At 33.1% G+C, this 16,980-nt stretch overlaps 2 protein-coding genes across 7 annotated transcripts; one reads left to right on the top strand and one right to left on the bottom strand.

Annotated features, from left to right (window-relative positions):
• Positions 1-23: 23 nt before the first annotated feature.
• LOC105109381 (pyruvate kinase isozyme A, chloroplastic-like) lies at positions 24-4,785 on the bottom strand. The gene is made up of 7 exons (XM_011004092.1): positions 3,928-4,785; positions 3,544-3,631; positions 3,240-3,424; positions 2,646-2,764; positions 2,056-2,299; positions 1,262-1,496; positions 24-646 (listed from the first exon to the last, which is right to left on the bottom strand). Exons 1-7 carry the CDS (start codon positions 4,450-4,452, stop codon positions 318-320), a joined length of 1,725 nt encoding a protein of 574 aa, XP_011002394.1. The 5' UTR covers positions 4,453-4,785; the 3' UTR covers positions 24-317.
• Positions 4,786-7,735: 2,950 nt separating this feature from the next.
• On the top strand, positions 7,736-10,518 carry LOC105109390 (uncharacterized). 6 transcript variants are annotated; one of them, XR_839246.1, is made up of 4 exons: positions 7,736-8,468; positions 8,586-8,652; positions 8,816-8,872; positions 10,341-10,423. XR_839246.1 is itself a non-coding variant. In XM_011004104.1 (3 exons), exons 1-3 carry the CDS (start codon positions 7,790-7,792, stop codon positions 10,380-10,382), a joined length of 303 nt encoding a protein of 100 aa, XP_011002406.1. In that variant the 5' UTR covers positions 7,736-7,789; the 3' UTR covers positions 10,383-10,518. The 6 variants fall into 6 exon arrangements, 1 of the variants encoding a protein (XP_011002406.1); XR_839248.1 differs by having other exon boundaries at positions 8,590-8,652; XR_839250.1 differs by lacking the exon at positions 8,586-8,652 and having other exon boundaries at positions 10,341-10,518.
• Positions 10,519-16,980: the final 6,462 nt, after the last annotated feature.

A 16,980-nucleotide genomic window follows, 5' to 3' on the forward strand; every position in this document is an offset into this window, starting at 1 on the left:
CTGATCAGATAACAATCACGCACAATTTACTAAACCAAATTCATTTGATTGAATGGACCATTACGTATCTTCTATTGTAGAAGGCATTCTCTTCAAGAATAGATGGATCCAACATCCAAGTTTTAATCACAAACTTTCCTTCAAATATTGAGGATTAGTCCACTCACAATCATCATATAATGGAATAAGAACAAAACCACGCAAATAAAAAGGGTATGTGCACCCTTCTGCCTCGGATTCCAAGTTTCCTCTTTTACTTTACCTGTCACTGATACCTAACGTAGTAAGTGAACTGTATTCAGAAGGGAGAAATTCACCTAAACAATGGTCTTCACCTGGATTGATTGGAATGTGGTTGATGTAGCATGTGTTGCTGTTAAATCTGAGACCACCAGGACAGCCTCTCCCTCTTTTACCATTCCATTTGTTCTCATCAGATCAATGGTTTTTGAGATGTTGGCTTCCATATCATCTGATAAATCAACAAGAAGTGGGATAACTCCCCACTGCAAATTCAAAGCCATCCGAGCATCACTGTCACTTGTGAAAGCAAATATGGGAGGGTAAGGCCGATTGCGAGATAGAAGTGACGCCATTTCACCATGCTTTGTGTACACAAAGATAGCATCTACACCAAGGTTGTTGGCTGCAGAACAAGAAAACCGGCATAAATTTCAAGTCATTGGCCTAGATATTTTGGGTGATACTCCAAAAGTTAATATCACGTGTGTGCTTATAAGTTCAAAAGAGAAGGGAAGACCATGCATTGATGATATATCAAGTACATTATTAGCATATTTCACTGGACTTCTACTAAAACTCAATGGGATTTAATGGTTATTTGGTATCGTTAGGGATGGCAGTATGTCAAGGACAACTAAAATCACACATCTGTTCATCAATGAAATTATAACTACAAATCCCATTTCATTTCCCCTTCAACGTCTTATGCATGGAGAATATGCAGTTCAAAATCTTCAAGACATTGTTCCAAATTACAATTTAACTGAAGGCAGGATGATGAACTAAGCCAGTTAAGGTACTACACTAAAGCCTGCTCAATACAAGCATCATCAATTGACTTTTGGCTCATCAATTGTTTTTGTCAATAAATTTCCTCAGTTTATAGAGAATGTTGAGAAGACATTTTTTGTTTAAAAAAACTGATAAGATACGATTAACATCTGTCATACCACCTATCCACTTAATACTTCACAACAAAAGTGTGAAAATGTATAGGGATGTTAAAAGAGAACTATACCCATTTGAACAGCACAACTGCATATTTCTTCGGCGATGCAATCAGACAATGAACCTCCCAGCTGACAGTTATGAAGAGCACTCTGTTGGTTTTCCTCACGACTCCATAGTTCCATTCGACTGCTGGCCATCTGCAAGACAGAAAGTGCCTTCTGCCCATGTAACCCAATAGCCGATTCACCAGACAACATCAGTGCATCTGCATACTGTCGAACAGCTTCAGAAACATCTGCCACCTTATCAAATAAAAGAAAGTAGTCAGTTGAACAAAATCTCAACAACACTATGCATGGGCCCTCTAGAACAAAACAGCTCCTTGGACAAGACTTAATAATCTCATGAATTTAAGTCTCAATCTGAAAAGCTCTATTGTTTCTCTCAATCCCTTTCTTCCATGTTAGGAATAAAGGGACACTGATCCATATTCTTGCCGTGTCTAAAAAAGCAGCTGCCATCATTCCATTAGATGTGATACTTGAAAGTGACACCTGTTTAATTCCAAAATTAGTTGAATGGTTTTTCAAAGATCTCTCACGACCAAGCAATGGAATAAGGTGTTCCTTTTCCACTTATTTATCTGATTTTGTAGATTCATATATAAATTTTCAATCTGTCATTTAATGTGGAGCTTTTAAACTGCCTGTGTAAGTTTTGATTCTTTTCGTTTTCTACTCTCAAGAACACATCCTGTCCAAAAAAAAAATGTTTAGGTGTTTCTCTCCCTTCAGAAAAATAGTGGCTCCCAACCAAAATATTAAATTGCAATTACAATAGATGTTGTCATGTAATAAATACCTCAGCACGTGTTGGAGTTGGATATTCAACCATGGATTCAAGAAGTTGAGAAGCAATAATTACTGGCTTGTTCATCTGCCTACATAAGCGAGTTATGTCCTCCTGGACTGTTGGAATCTTTTCAAATGGAACTTCAACTCCTAGGTCACCACGAGCCACCATGATTCCATCAGATGCCTCTACAATTTCTTCCAGCTTCTGAAGAGACTCCAAGGTCTCAATTTTTGCCAGTACTCTTATTGATCTGTAAATGACATCAATCTTTAAGTTTTTTCTCTTTGTTTTCTAGAAGATACTAAGTAGCAGGAAGGGAAAAAAACAATTATATCTATGTGGTTAGCTAACTCAATAACATTTAGGACATAGATTAACACTCTTTCAAAAATATAGCAAAGTAATATTAGCTACATATCTGCCAAGACAAGGTTGTTCAGGTATGGTTTCAGCATCTACTTGTTGGTCTGTAAAAGAGAATCTAAATAACTAGCCAAGTAAAATACATTACATTATGGTAGACAAATCGAAAGAGGAAGGGAAATTATTATGTGGGTAAATTACGTGATATCTCAACTTGATGAATGTGTTCTTACTTGGACGTTTTGGCAAAGAGATAATTCTTCAGATCCTTGACAGAATCAGCATCATTTACAAATGACATGGCAATAAAATCAACACCTTCAGAAATTCCAAAATCAACATCTGCCCAATCCTGTAGATCATTTAATGAGTATAACTGATAAATTTGAGAGAGTAACTTCCTCGCATGCAAAATTCTGTCAAAGAGAAAGTATGCAATGTTGGACAACAATGATTATGGCATGGAGAGCCCATCCTTCTATGTTCCTGCCAGTGAATCCGTGAACTTCAAGACATTATGACATAGATCCCTGGAAATTGACAGAAGTGCTGCTAGGATGTCTGCGGTACCAAGCATGCAAGTTGCGGAGACTCAATTTTAATCTAGTGTTTCGGACTCAAACAACCTAAAAATGACTGGGTTTTCTCAATCATATTTTGAGAAAAGCTAGCGAAACAGATAGCAAACTGCAAAGGCTGTGATATCTGATGCAGTTACAACTAGCTTAGGACCAAAATTACAGTGTAATTAATGTAACCCGACTAAGATGAATTGACCACCACAGAATGTGATAACCGTTGAGAGAAGAGATTAATCATAACTAAACCTTTGGGGATAGAGTTGGAAGACCGTGATAGGAAAGCTTCCCGTCTCTCCAGAAGCTTAATTTGGCTCGAGGTAGGAAAAGACCAGGATCTGTGCACTTGCAATGCAAATCATTCCCCATCCTTTCGACAACTTCAAACCTTGCCATTCCACCATCAATAACCAGTTCATCACCCACCATGATGCCTGCCGATGATTCAATTTTATTAAGATAAATTAAAATAAAGCATTTTTTTTATTATTTCTTCTAAGATTTAAAAACTAAAGGATAAGTGACGTAACGAGCAATAAAACAAATTCATTACCTTCAGAGAAGCCTTGATAATTGGCTTGCACAGTAAATGGACGAGAACCTTCAAACTTTTGAGATGTAAATACCCAAACTGAACCTTCCTGGTGCCCAGTGAAAACAAAAATCCACCGATCACAACAAATTATTATTAGAATCCAAAATTAAGAAATAGTCTATAGACATATTTTCCCCTAATTAAAGGGAAACTAAATGCTGAGTTCCATTGACTCTGCATTCTGCTCGTAATTCTCCTAAATTAACAGCTACTAAAAAGAAGATCTTACTACTCCAATAGAAGAGAGAGAGAGAGAGAGAGAGAGAGAGAGAGAGAGAGAGAGAGAAGTATCTTAAGGCACTGATTTAAGCCCAACAATACAATGGGATTCTAGTAAGATACCTCTGCTTTGACAGAGGAAGGAACTCCATGATCCACGACATGAATCAGACTACCTTCAGTGTCAATCATAACCGAAACAGAAAACCCTTTCGCTTCATTCAACTTCTTGATTTTCCTGATGGCATCACGGTGCCACTCTCTTGTATTGTGACACATATTAAGCCTAGCCACATTCATCCCTCTGATTGCCAATCTCTCCAAATCCTCCAGAGAACAACAAGCAGGCCCTATAGTGCACACTAGCTTTGTCTTCCTCATCCCCAAGAACCCTTTCTCTCTCAACTCTCTCTCAGCCACCACGTCAAACCCCAGATCCAGATTCACCTCATGATTCTTCAAACCCATAACATCTGCCTCTGCTGCTGCTTTTACAGCAATCTTGCCTTTACTCTTCAGATTCCTTTCATTGCAAGAAATTGCCCCACCAGAAATACTCCCTGGTTTTCCAAAAATCCTTTTGTTTGAATCAAAAGCCGGGCTCTTTGCAAAGATCTTTTGAAGCATCGAATCACAGGAAACTGCCATGGCTTAATTCGAGTAAAGACAGTGGAGGCCTTTTCTTCTTCTTCTTCTTTTTAACAAGATTCAGTTGTGAAAACTAAAAGGTTAAAACTTCAGGACAGGTACACTAACAGAATCGATAATTTTGATGATAGATTTTCGTGTCTTGTTTGAGACCGAAATCCCCGTCGCATGTTTGGAGCTTTGTACGGTGCGAGCGGAGATTACAAAGGGTTTAGTGATTGGTATTTTATAATTAACTAATAGTCTAATGCTATTTTAATATTATGTTTAGGAGACAATAAATTATTTGAAACTGGAGGGCAATTTATTGGCGGTAGTGGCACTGATTTAACGGTCAACAACCCTTTGCAAGGAAAAGTAATGACAAGGGGTTGGACCGCGGGACTTATGGGCCAAGATTGGAAAGAAAGGCAACTCAGCGAGCCAGAAGACGCAGGCTGTTCAGTGCTTACGGTGACACAAACATGTACGGGCCGCAGTTTGCGGACAGTAGTTGTCAGGGTGAGTATAATATGGTCCCGGTGGACCCAAGACTACGTGTCGTTGCAAAGTTTATTTCAATGAGATCTTGAATTTTGGCATAGATTTTTTTTTTTGTGGCCGTTTTCTAAACGGACCTTTTTTAGAAGGTTTCTTTCTGACCAAAATTTACTCGAGCAATTGTAATGGGAATGGTTTTGGAATGATTCGATCCTGTTTAGTTTTTAGGGACACGCTACGCTAAGGGTCGAATATATTGAGTGGAACTCGTAAATTACGAAACTCTATTTGTTGCAAAAAAATCAATAAAAACGCCTTCAAACAGTAAAATCAATTCCTTCTCCTAGAATGAATGATTCACTCAGTTAGGATTTTTTTTTTATACTGTAATAAATTTAAATCTAGTTAATTTGATAAATCTAATAACAACCTAGATAATCAATAAAAATATAAATTGATAAGATAAATGTAAGATAACATGTTTTTTAAAAAATATATAAAACAATAATATATTAAATGATATCCTTAAAAAATATTAAATTGTAACATGTTATATCAACTCTAATTAATCTAAACATGTGAATCGAATAATCATATTTAGAGAACTTAATGAAATACAAACTAAAAAAAATGAAAAAAATAACTTAGAATAATCTAAATTAACTCATAAATCATTTTATTATACAAAGTTAATCTCATATAAAACAAAGATTTTAAACCAAGAAGTTTAATTAATGACAAAAATAGTAATAGATAATTAAACACTCAGTTAGGATAATTTAAAAAATAATTAAAAAATATTTTAAGTTGATATAATAATAATTGATAAACTCCCAACTTAAATAAATTTAAAAAATAATTAAAAAATATTTTAAGTTGATATAATAATAATTGATAAACTCCCAACTTAAATAATAAAAATAAAATAATTTAATAAAAACATATATAAATCTTAATTTTTAATAATCCCAGCATTTAACTATGACACCAAAGAAAAATTAAGTAAAAAAAAAAAGAGCAAGGCATAACATTGTTGCATGTGATCTAAGAATCATGAAAATTTTATAAAAAATAAATTAAATAAAATTATAAAATTCAATCTCACAAAAAAATAAGATTTATACAGTAAAATAAAATAAACACAACATTGTTACGGTGAAAAGTGCTGCGAGGAGGTCAACCTAAATAACAGTATTCAAAGAAAATCACTTCACATATGCTTATATTTTTAAAGGTGTTTCTATTCAACTTTTTACATATTTAATTACATTTAATCTATTCCTGAAAAATTATTATATCCTGAATTTATCTTTCCTCAAAATCTTTATTATTAAAATAAAAGCTAAAAAACATGGGAGTTTCATTGTAGTTCTACATGCAATTTTGCCCCGAATTGCTATAAGGAAATTATTCTTTCACTCCTGGGCGAGAAAAAATTAAGTCTTGAGGCGGGGAGGTTTGTTGGTCTTTTCCATCAGCCTATTAGTCATTAAAAACATATTTTACCTCATCAATCAACAAAATTTATATTTTTTAATAATATAATTATTTATTTTTCCTCCGGATAAAAATAATAACTGAGCTGTTGAGTAAGAGTGTTTATGATTTTTTTATGATTCATGTATATGTATACTGAAAGCATGTTTTTAACAATTAAAACAAAAAAACAAAAAACAATAGGTTTATGAGAATGTTTTAGTATTTTTTTCATGTTTTTTTTTTAATTTTTTATTTAAAAATATGCTGGCAGATATTTTAAATAAGCCTGCGAGAGGGTGGAATTGCACTATTTAGATGATGCATATAACATCGTTTGATAATTAAATCTGGTTATTTTTTGTATCACTGCATGCAAAGCCGACTTTTTTTTTCCATATAACGTGATGCATGTAGGTGTCTAGTGGTTATATTTTACCAATAATCATTTGTTTTTTGTTTTCTTTTTCTAACAGTTAAGTATATCATTGTCCTATTTTTATCCTATTTGTTGTTTAATTTTCAATTTTACTCTTTATTTTTTATTTGTTTTTATTTATTTTTTTAAATTTCATAATTCAATTATAATTTCTTATTTATTTTATTTTTCATGTTATTCTTTTAATTTCTTATTTTTATTTTTATTTTTATTTTTTATAAAAAATTTAACCATTTAATTCTGATTTACACAAATAATGTTTTTTTTTATTTAGTCCTTGTAATTTTAATTTATTATTATTATTTTTGGTTATTTTGTAGAAAGTTTTATATTTTTTAATTTTATCCTTTATATCAAATTTATAATTTTTTTCAATAATAATAATATTTTTTTCAAATTTATTTTTTTTCCTTTGCTTTTTTATCAAGAGTTTTTATGGTTTTTAGTTTTATTATTCAATTTTTTAAAATTTTTTTTTGTTATAATAATAATAATAATGTAATGATAATGATAGTGGTTATAATAATAATAACAATAATAATAATATTAATAATACTATCACTAATAATAATTATTATTATTATTTATTATGATAATAATAATAATAATAATAGTGATAATTATAATAATAATATTTGTAATAATAATAATGATGATGATAAAATGATAATAATGATGATAATGGTAGTCATTGTGGTAAAATTAGTGATAATAATAATAATATTAATAATTTATTATAATAGTTATGATATTAATAATAATAATAATAACTATTATTATTATTATAGTTACGATGTTAGGGGTACCAACATTAGTTTTAATGTTAGCAACAATAATATTTATAATAACATAATCAATAATTATTGTTATTACAAGAAATCAAAATCGCGTGGGAAAAGCATCGCGTTGGCACAGTGGATCCAAACTCTCTGCACCGTGGACATGCTTGATTTGCCTTTGCGCCTATTCGTCTCCCAGGTTAGGGGTGATTTGGTCTTGGATGCAACATGGTTTGGAGCTCTCGGATGGGGTGCCGTTGCCTTCTTTTGGCTTCGGTTTGTTCTCCCAGCTCTCGCAGTGCCTGGGTCCAGCTGGATCGCGGGAGGCGTTGGCGGCTCTTTCTCTTGCTTTTCATTTGGGAGCTGGGTGAGCTGCGTTTTCTTTTCCTCTGGTTTCTTTTTGCTTGCAGAAGCTCCAGTTGCAGGCTTGGGAATCCAGGAGGCCAATTTTTTTTATCCGTCTGTCTTTGTTTTGGCTATAGCTGGGTTTAATTTTGGGTGGTTGTGAGTCTTGGCTCAGACTAGCGGCGGCGTTGGCGGCTTTTTTTAGTCTGCAGAGGCTCCTGTTGCAGGCTTGGAATTCCAGAGGAGCTTTTTTTTTTTTTTTTGGTTCTGGCTGTGGCTGGGTTTGATTTTGCTTGGTTGTGAGTCCTGGTTCAGAAAAAGATGGCGTGCGACGATGACTTTGCATTTATTGTACACCAGGCTGGGTACTTGGTCCTTAGGGGTGTTACTGCTTATTGGATCGGATTGGACGTTTTCTAGAGGTGTAGAAATTTAGTTAGGGGATTTTAGTTCATCAAGCCTCTCTTTGGGTCTCTAATGTTGTTGAATTGTAAAAGGTTTGTTCTTTCCCTACTGTTTTGGTTGTTTAACTTGCTTCAGTTGCCGTTTTCGTTGAACTCTGCTTGCTGTGTTGCCACTTCATGTAGTACTTATTTGATTTTATTTTGTGTCAGGCAGGATTTTCATGCCTTCAATTGCATTTCGTCTTGGCTTTTCTTCCCCAGTGTGCTTCTCTCTAAGGTGTAGTAGTGGCTTTGGTTTTTATCAACTCAGTTTCTGACATTGTTTGTGCTCGGCTGGTGTCTTTTTTTCCACCTTTTATTCCTTTAATCGGTGCTCATTTCATTTTTTCATCTTCCTGGTTGTTTTGGATCCTTTTATTTGTTTTGTTGTCTTTTATCAGGAATATTTGGGTTTGTTGGGGCTGTTTGGCTGCTCTGTTGATAAGCTACTTTTCCAGGTACTTTTGTTCTTCATTTCCCTCTGAAATTAACCTTCGATTTAATGATTAACATGATTCCGTTGTTAGGCCTTGAGTTGTCTGTTGCCTTTAGAGTGTTGACATAGGCTTTTGTTTGTGGATTGCTTGCTGCATTAGGAGTGATGGATTGATGAACAAAATTTTACAGGGTCCTTCTGCTAAAAAAAAAAAAAAAAGGTTCTAGGCTTCTAAGGGCTGTTTCGTTGCTGTTCTTATCGTGGGGTTATGCATGCTTGTCGTGGCCCTGTGGTGAGAGCAGGCGCCAATTTTGGGCAGGTTCTTTGGTGGAAAAAGAAAAGGGCCCATTGTTGCCTCCTTGTTTGTTTGTGTTCTCAGCAAAGCCATACTCTACTGCAAATACTCAATATAACTGATTCCTTCTTTAATTTGCTGATTGATTCAGACTGGCCTCCTCTTTTGTTGATTTTATATTGTTCACACATTTCTTCTTGCCCTCAAGTACACTTGCATTTTGATCATAGTTTTAAGATTGGGTTGGTGGCCGGCCCGGTCCAAGGCCCGGGTTTCAGGTTTTAACCGGTTCACCAAGTTTTGACTGGGTCGGCCAAGTTAAATTTTATTTTAAAAAAAAAAAATCAAGACGACATTATTTTAATAAAAAAACCAAAAGTCAACCAGGTTTTAATCGGGTCTTGCCAGATCAACCTACTGGGTTAGCCGGGTTACACTGAGTTTTTTCTTTTTTTATTTTTCTTTCAACCCGGCTTTGGTCCTAGGTCAACCCACCGGGGCAGGGTGCTGCTTCCGACTAATTCACGAGCCTTACTGACTGCTCTCTGGATGCCTCGTTTCCCCCTTCTCACCCTCACAACAATGTTAGTTTGCAATCACCGCATTCCAATATACATTGTGCTGAACCCATTGATGTTCAGCTTCCAAAGCCAATAGCTTTTGCAGTGTATCACTTGACAGATCACTTCACAATTTCTGAGCTTCACAACTGCTTGGAAAAAATAGATTTAGCTTGCAGTATCTAGCAATTCACTTGCAACGCTTTTACTTTTCAAATGACTTCCTGCATCCGCCACATTTTCAATTTAACAGTGATCGACTTACTCTTTCTTTCCTCTTAATAATTTACGTTGTTGGGATTGGAATGGACCCTTTGAAATTCTATAAGGTGCATGCAGCCATTTTCTGTTTGCACGTTCTTTTGTTTATTACTGACCATCTCATCTATTTTGTTGTTTTGACCCTTCATCTATATCGTCAATCATATGATACCTACCAGATTGTCTTCTTCTTTAACTATGTGCTGAACACAATTTTCAATAATCTCTTGAATCAGCCTCGACAAGTTAAGCCACCACTGCCCTTTTTTGGAAGGGATGTTTTGCCCGTTTTCAAGCTCTTCTTCACTCAAAACTGTTCGTAAATATATTACCACTTTCATTCGTGTACATAAATGGCTCTATTTTTGTTGCAGAAGCAGTGGAAGTCCAAGAAAACAACGTCATACACAATATGATCATTTTTGCTAAATGCCATGTTAGCGCTGTAGCTTTTTGCCTGCTATTGGACTACAACTGTGAAGAAAACTCCATGCAACCTTTTTGCTGCACCATGATCTGGTTGATTTGATTATTCTCCACGCAACCTTTTGTCTTGGTTAATTCTCAAATTAAACGATGTTTATAATTTTGTATCAAGCTGCTATGATTACATGTACTAGCTACTTTATATGAAAAATATTTAAATATATATTTAGTTTTTTATGCTTTATATATCAGCTGAAACTAATTCTCCATGCCCAGCAGAGGGCGAGCAACAAAGTTAGTAGCAATATTGTGGTAATAATAATAATAATTATAACAATAACAACAACAACAACAATAATAATGATAGTTTTAATAATATTAGTATGTTGTGAAGAGTAATAGTAATAATAATAATAGTAATAATTATTATTATTATTCAATGTTAGTTTTGTTAAAAATTAGATTTTATTGTTTTTTCATGTTATATTACTTATTTTTTATTTAATATTCTAGATTACCGAGTGGTTTTTTTGTCTTATTAATTTTTTATAATTTTATTATTCAATATTAATTTTAAAAAAATAAAAATAATTATTCAAGTTTTTCTTATATATTTTATTAGAAATTTGCATAAGCTAAAACTTCAAGATACAAAAAAAAAATTATATCTTTACTCGAGTATATAACATTGCAATATATATATATATATATACACACACATACATGGAGGCAAATGAATTAGCCAAAGCTAGTTGAAGTATATCACGTGACTTAGCAAGTAAAATATTCTTCATTGGTTTTTTTAAAATAAATTTTATGAGTTTATTTTTTTTTCAAAACTGATGTGGGGTGGTTTAGAAATTGAACTTATCAAAATGGAATATTAAATCTCAGCTTATCAAATTCTAATTAGAATCTCGAATCTTCTTCTGTTATTCTCCAATCTTTAATGAGAAGTATCCTCTTGGTAAAAACCTGATGGTTTGATGAATCAGAGATACAACAATTCTTATAGGATACTGCAACCAAACATGTTAAACCCATCTCTTAAAGTATATAATGAACCATGGAGTTATTTCTCCTGATCTCTCTAGTTACGTTGCCTGCATAAAAATAAATAAATAAATAAAATTCAAATCACACTCATGATATGTATTTGATGTTATTCCATCACAAAAAATGTTAAAATTTGTTCATGGAATAAATAGCGTAATGATGAAATTTATACAATAAATTTTGAATTAAAATTAAAATATATATTTTTTATAAAAATCTGGAATAATTGGAATTTTATTTATTTATCTAGATTCATAAATTATATTTTATAAAAAGTAGGGTTTCGCAAATAAAAAAATTGTTAAAATCACCATGTGATGTCATTTTCTCTCACTTTTTTTTTTCTTTTTCTATACTGAATATGTTTGCTTTTTCCATCAAATCAACATCAAACATGCATTTTCGTATACAACAGAACTATACCCTAGTTTTTAATTTTTAAAATCAATTTACGAGGACTTTAAATAAAATATAAGGTATAAAAATTAGGGTCCGTTTGATTCAATTTCCTATATTTATTTATTTTTATATAATAATAGCTGTATCAATACTAAATCGACGTTAGCTGCTAATTTTTTTTTTTTATTATTAACATGGATGTTCGACCAGCTTGCGCGCACCATGATTAATTTTTTTTTTTCTTTTTCTATACTGAATATGTTTGCTTTTTCCATCAAATCAACATCAAACATGCATTTTCGTATACAACAGAACTATACCCTAGTTTTTAATTTTTAAAATCAATTTACGAGGACTTTAAATAAAATATAAGGTATAAAAATTAGGGTCCGTTTGATTCAATTTCCTATATTTATTTATTTTTATATAATAATAGCTGTATCAATAATAAATCGACGTTAGCTGCTAATTTTTTTTTTTTATTATTAACATGGATGTTCGACCAGCTTGCGCGCACCATGATTAATTCCACGGTCCACTGAACATTCTGCAAGCCCAATAAACAGGTAAGTACCGCGGGGGTGACAGGCATACCGTACAAAGAAGACCTAGTAGAAACATGAAAGGAATAACTTGTCAACCCCACTTCTAGGAACTCGAACCTAAACTTGAAAAAAAATAAGCAGACTCAACAGCCACCAAACCACGACCCTACTGGTGTTAGCTGCTATTTTATAATAATAGCTTGTAGTGGTTTTGCGCGCACCACGACTAATCCCACGGTTCATTGAACATCCTGCAAGCCCAATGAACAGGTAAGGCACCGCAGGGATGATAGATATACCATATAAAAAGGACCCAACAAAAACATGAAGGGAACAACTTGTCAACCCTATTTCTAGAAACTCAAACCTACACTTAAAAGAAAGCAAACAGACCCAATAACCGCTGAGCCACGACCCTGTTGATGTTAGCTGCTATTTTATAATAATAGCTTGTAGTGGTTTTGATGGTGGCATGATAGATACCATTACCATAGTATAGTTATGATCCTGTGGTGGCAGTCATCACATTGATTGTGATATGACGACAATGGTGGTAGGTGGGATGATGACATGTGGGGTGATATAGGAGTAATTATTTTTTTAATTTTTTTAGTTTAAAAAATATTAAATTGATGTTTTTTAGCATTTTTTAATTATTTTGTATATTAATATAAAAAATAAAAAAATTAACTTAATGCATTTTTAAATGATCGGGGGTGAGGTTCGAACCCAGGTGCAGAGAAAGAGGACAAACTCCTTCCACCGCTAGGCCAGAACCTCACTTGCGAGAAAACTTTTAAAATTGCTTTTAAAGAAAACTTTGTCTTTGAAGATATTTCTTGTTGCTTTTAAAATTATTGTTGGCTGTGGTCGGGTTTTTTTAAATTACTGTCAGATTGGTTTTTTCATGTAAAAAAAATAAAAAATATATTATTTTAATTTCTATATAATTAAAGTTCAAAACATTATTTATCGGATATAATGTAAAAAACAAAAACTAATTGGTTAACTAATTTTTTTTTCGGGTCGTTTTAAAACAAAAGCCACAGAAAGATATTTAATATATGAGTATGAATTTAAAATAGAGTGCGGTGAATTTCTTTGTATATAAAAGAAATTTGATTACTTTACTTTATTATAATAATAACGTGGCACTCGTGCTTTAAAAATTAGAAATTAATTTCTTGCAGTAATTATAATTTAGAAGTAATTAGGAAAAGTTTACATTTTAAATTTGAAATTTGTGGCAAAAGTCGGTGGAAGGGTTGCCAGTTGACTAGAGGTAAATTTGAATTTGAAGATGGTCGTGGTAGTAGCAGACCAACAGGCCGGCCGTTACTTCGCCCTTAAAAGGCCACATCAGCCAAATGGCCCAATTCTAACTCGTTCCCCTCCTCTCCCTGAGCAAAATCTAGGATTTGCTTGGTAGCGTGGCCAGTAGTATTTTAAAGTATTTTTTATTTTAAACTTTATTGAGATAATATATATTTTTTAATTTTTTAAAATTTATTTTTGGTATTAACATATAAAAATAATTTTAAAAAATCATCAAAAGTAATAATTTTAAGAAAAGAAATAATCAAAATTTGAAACCCTGTGATACAAACCTCTCCTTCCTTATTTTACCGTCCAGTTCTGGACACCAGCAAATTTAATGAACGAAAACTCCAAAGGTAAATGTGTTTCCTGTCTCCCTATTATCCCCACCACAATGAAGTGGGAACAAGGGCTTTAATGGAGGGATGCTCATACGGAATCAGAAGTCCATGGCTTTTATTAAAGTAAAATCTCCCAAATTGTCTCTGCACTACAGTTCGAACACGTTCAAAAAAAGATAGTGCTTCCATGACTTTGAGCTATCAAATGATTACCATGCACAAGAGTCAATGCATCTCCCCCCAAACACTTGTCGTGTTTCATGTGCATCGCATTATTCTTTTGTTGTGGCCGTGATTTAATTGTCTCCGACCAATACACGCGAAGTCATGTTCTTTGGAATCATGTAGGAGGTGGTAAGTGATGACAGCTTGGAATTATAAAGTTTAATTTTGTTTTGTAATTTCATATTTCATTACTCTAGTTGTTTATATAATAATTATTAAAAATTTATATAATTTTTAATTTAAAAATTTAAAAAATTAATTAAAATACATATAAATTAACCTGAATATCTATATTAATAATAAAAAAAATATGTTTTTAGAAACATGATTTGCCATGTAAGAAATTAAAACATGTATATAAAAAAAAATAGTCCGAAACATGTATTAATATAGTTGACCCGAGAATCTATTTTTTTTTAAAAAAACAACAACATTATTTTGAGTTGGCTCATGTTAAGCTGATTAATCCAAGTAACCTCATAACTTTTCATTGCTTGTAATTCACACAACCAATGTCCAAAATGGAGGTGTGAGCCAGTAAATACTCCGGCAATTCCAGATCGACATGATCTCTTAGGAAACCAACTCCAGCACTTAATTAAATCATTTCAGGAAACGCGCGACGCCTAATTTGTTGGTACATTTCGTTTGCATCAACTGCGATTCAAACCTTTTAAATTTTTTCCATTAGGTTTGGTGTTCTGTACTAACCATTTCATATCTTTTGTTGAGCTAGTCCAATTTCGGATAACTGGAGACATCTGCGCAGGTTAGGCATGTGACCAAACATTGCAAGCTCTTTCTTTTCAATCTGCTGTAGCTATTACAACTCACGTGTAAGTGAAGACACATCCTGGCCCTGCAGGCATTGCAACCCTATAGCTAGCTAGCATGGGAGGATCATGCAATTTACAACTTACAAGTATTTTTCATAGGAAACATTTGCATGCAGCTACAACAAGAGATCCAAGAGGATATTTCAGTTCCAAATTAACGCGTATACTTCCGAGAAAAACACAACTCACAGGATCCGCTGTTGCTCATACCAAACCATCAAATCATGAATCAGCCAACCAAACCCGTTTCGTATGAACTCGTTTTAGCGTTCGGGGCTTGATCTTGTTACTGTACAAATAGATTGACTGATAATCTCCACCACATATATTATAAAATATTTTCGGACCAAAACATGCTATATCTTGAACTGGTTATTGTTTTTGAGTCGATAAGGTGCTCCTGCACCTAACCAGTTGTTAATTAGCACAAGTGTATGGTGTGATCAAAGATGAGAAGCTCCTTTTAGCCGAAGTGGATAATGTTCCCTTCTTCTTGTATCCAATTCTTAATTAATTCCCTGTATAGTATGAAACCGAGACCCACTAAACCTAATTAAATTAGTAGATCAATATCCAGGGGACATCTACAGCTTCAACTTCCATGTGCTGTTAAAATATTATCCAATTCTTAATTCGCAATATCATTATGATCTCAAATACCTTTTTGTTGTTTTAGATGATTAGGAATCCAATACTCTCTTGCATGGATATGGTTCTTAGTGGACACTACCGAAAAGGTTAAGATCGAATCTCATTACAACATATATAAATACAAATTAATATAACGCATAAGCATCATGCTATTACACACACACACACATTTTTTTTAGGGTTTGAAGTCCATTAATATTTTTGTGAAGGTACAGTAGACGGAGCAATTATAACAAAAAAAAATAAAATCCAGTCAAGTGAAAAAGAGGAGGGATGGCATGCGGTTGGAACTATTTTAGTAAGAATGGTTCACGAGGCTCAATAACCAGACCTCGTAAATATTTTCAAAATTCTGCAGGCGTCAAGAATTTATCTTTTTCTAAAATAAATAATGGAAATACCATTTTAAGTGTATTGTTTTGTTTTTTTCTAGCATACTAGCGTGAGTAAATATTGACTTGTAAATAGAATATTGACTTGTAAATCAACGACTCAAACTTGCATAACGAGGACAACAGAACAAATTTATTTAAATAAAAAGGAAGGAAGGAAGGAAGAACGAACTATGGAGTAGTTGATTAGAGACACTTTGGTCGATGATTTTAAGATTAAGGAAATTATTTATCTATAAATTAAATTTCATTAAATAGCATCCCTCCATCCCCCCCTCTGTTGGTCAAGCGATGACACATTTGAGACCTAGTTTGGCCTGCCAAGCATATTCTCTGCATGTTTCTGCAAGTATATTCCTAGCACGGAAAAGCATTTTTTTTTTTTTGGATATCAAGAGACTCGAATAATCTATTCTCTAAGCCAGAAATAAAAAATAAAAAAATAGGGGAGAATAAAATTTGTAGGCCCCATTTAAATAATTAATTGCTGATGTTTAACTTTAATGGATTCTTAATTAAGAAAATCCGTCAAGAAGTGAATAATCCTAACTAGGTAATCTTCTAATATATTATACTGCCAAATTGGCTATTCTGTTTATATGGGATACAAAGCATATTATTATTATTATTATTATTATTATTATGTGCAGGCTATAAAGAATAAGAATCAGTAGTATATTGCAAAATTTTTATTAATCTTCTACATTTGCCTGTTAGCATATTGCACTGAAGATCCAATTCAGAGAGCAAGCAAATCAATGGAGCTAGCTGCCATGGCAACTAAAATGATGTCAGGTTAAAGATATTTTTTTTTTAAGAAAAAACC

This window comes from Populus euphratica, unplaced genomic scaffold (assembly GCF_000495115.2).
Source record: "Populus euphratica unplaced genomic scaffold, PopEup_1.0 scaffold3.1, whole genome shotgun sequence".
Lineage (NCBI taxonomy): Eukaryota > Viridiplantae > Streptophyta > Magnoliopsida > Malpighiales > Salicaceae > Populus > Populus euphratica.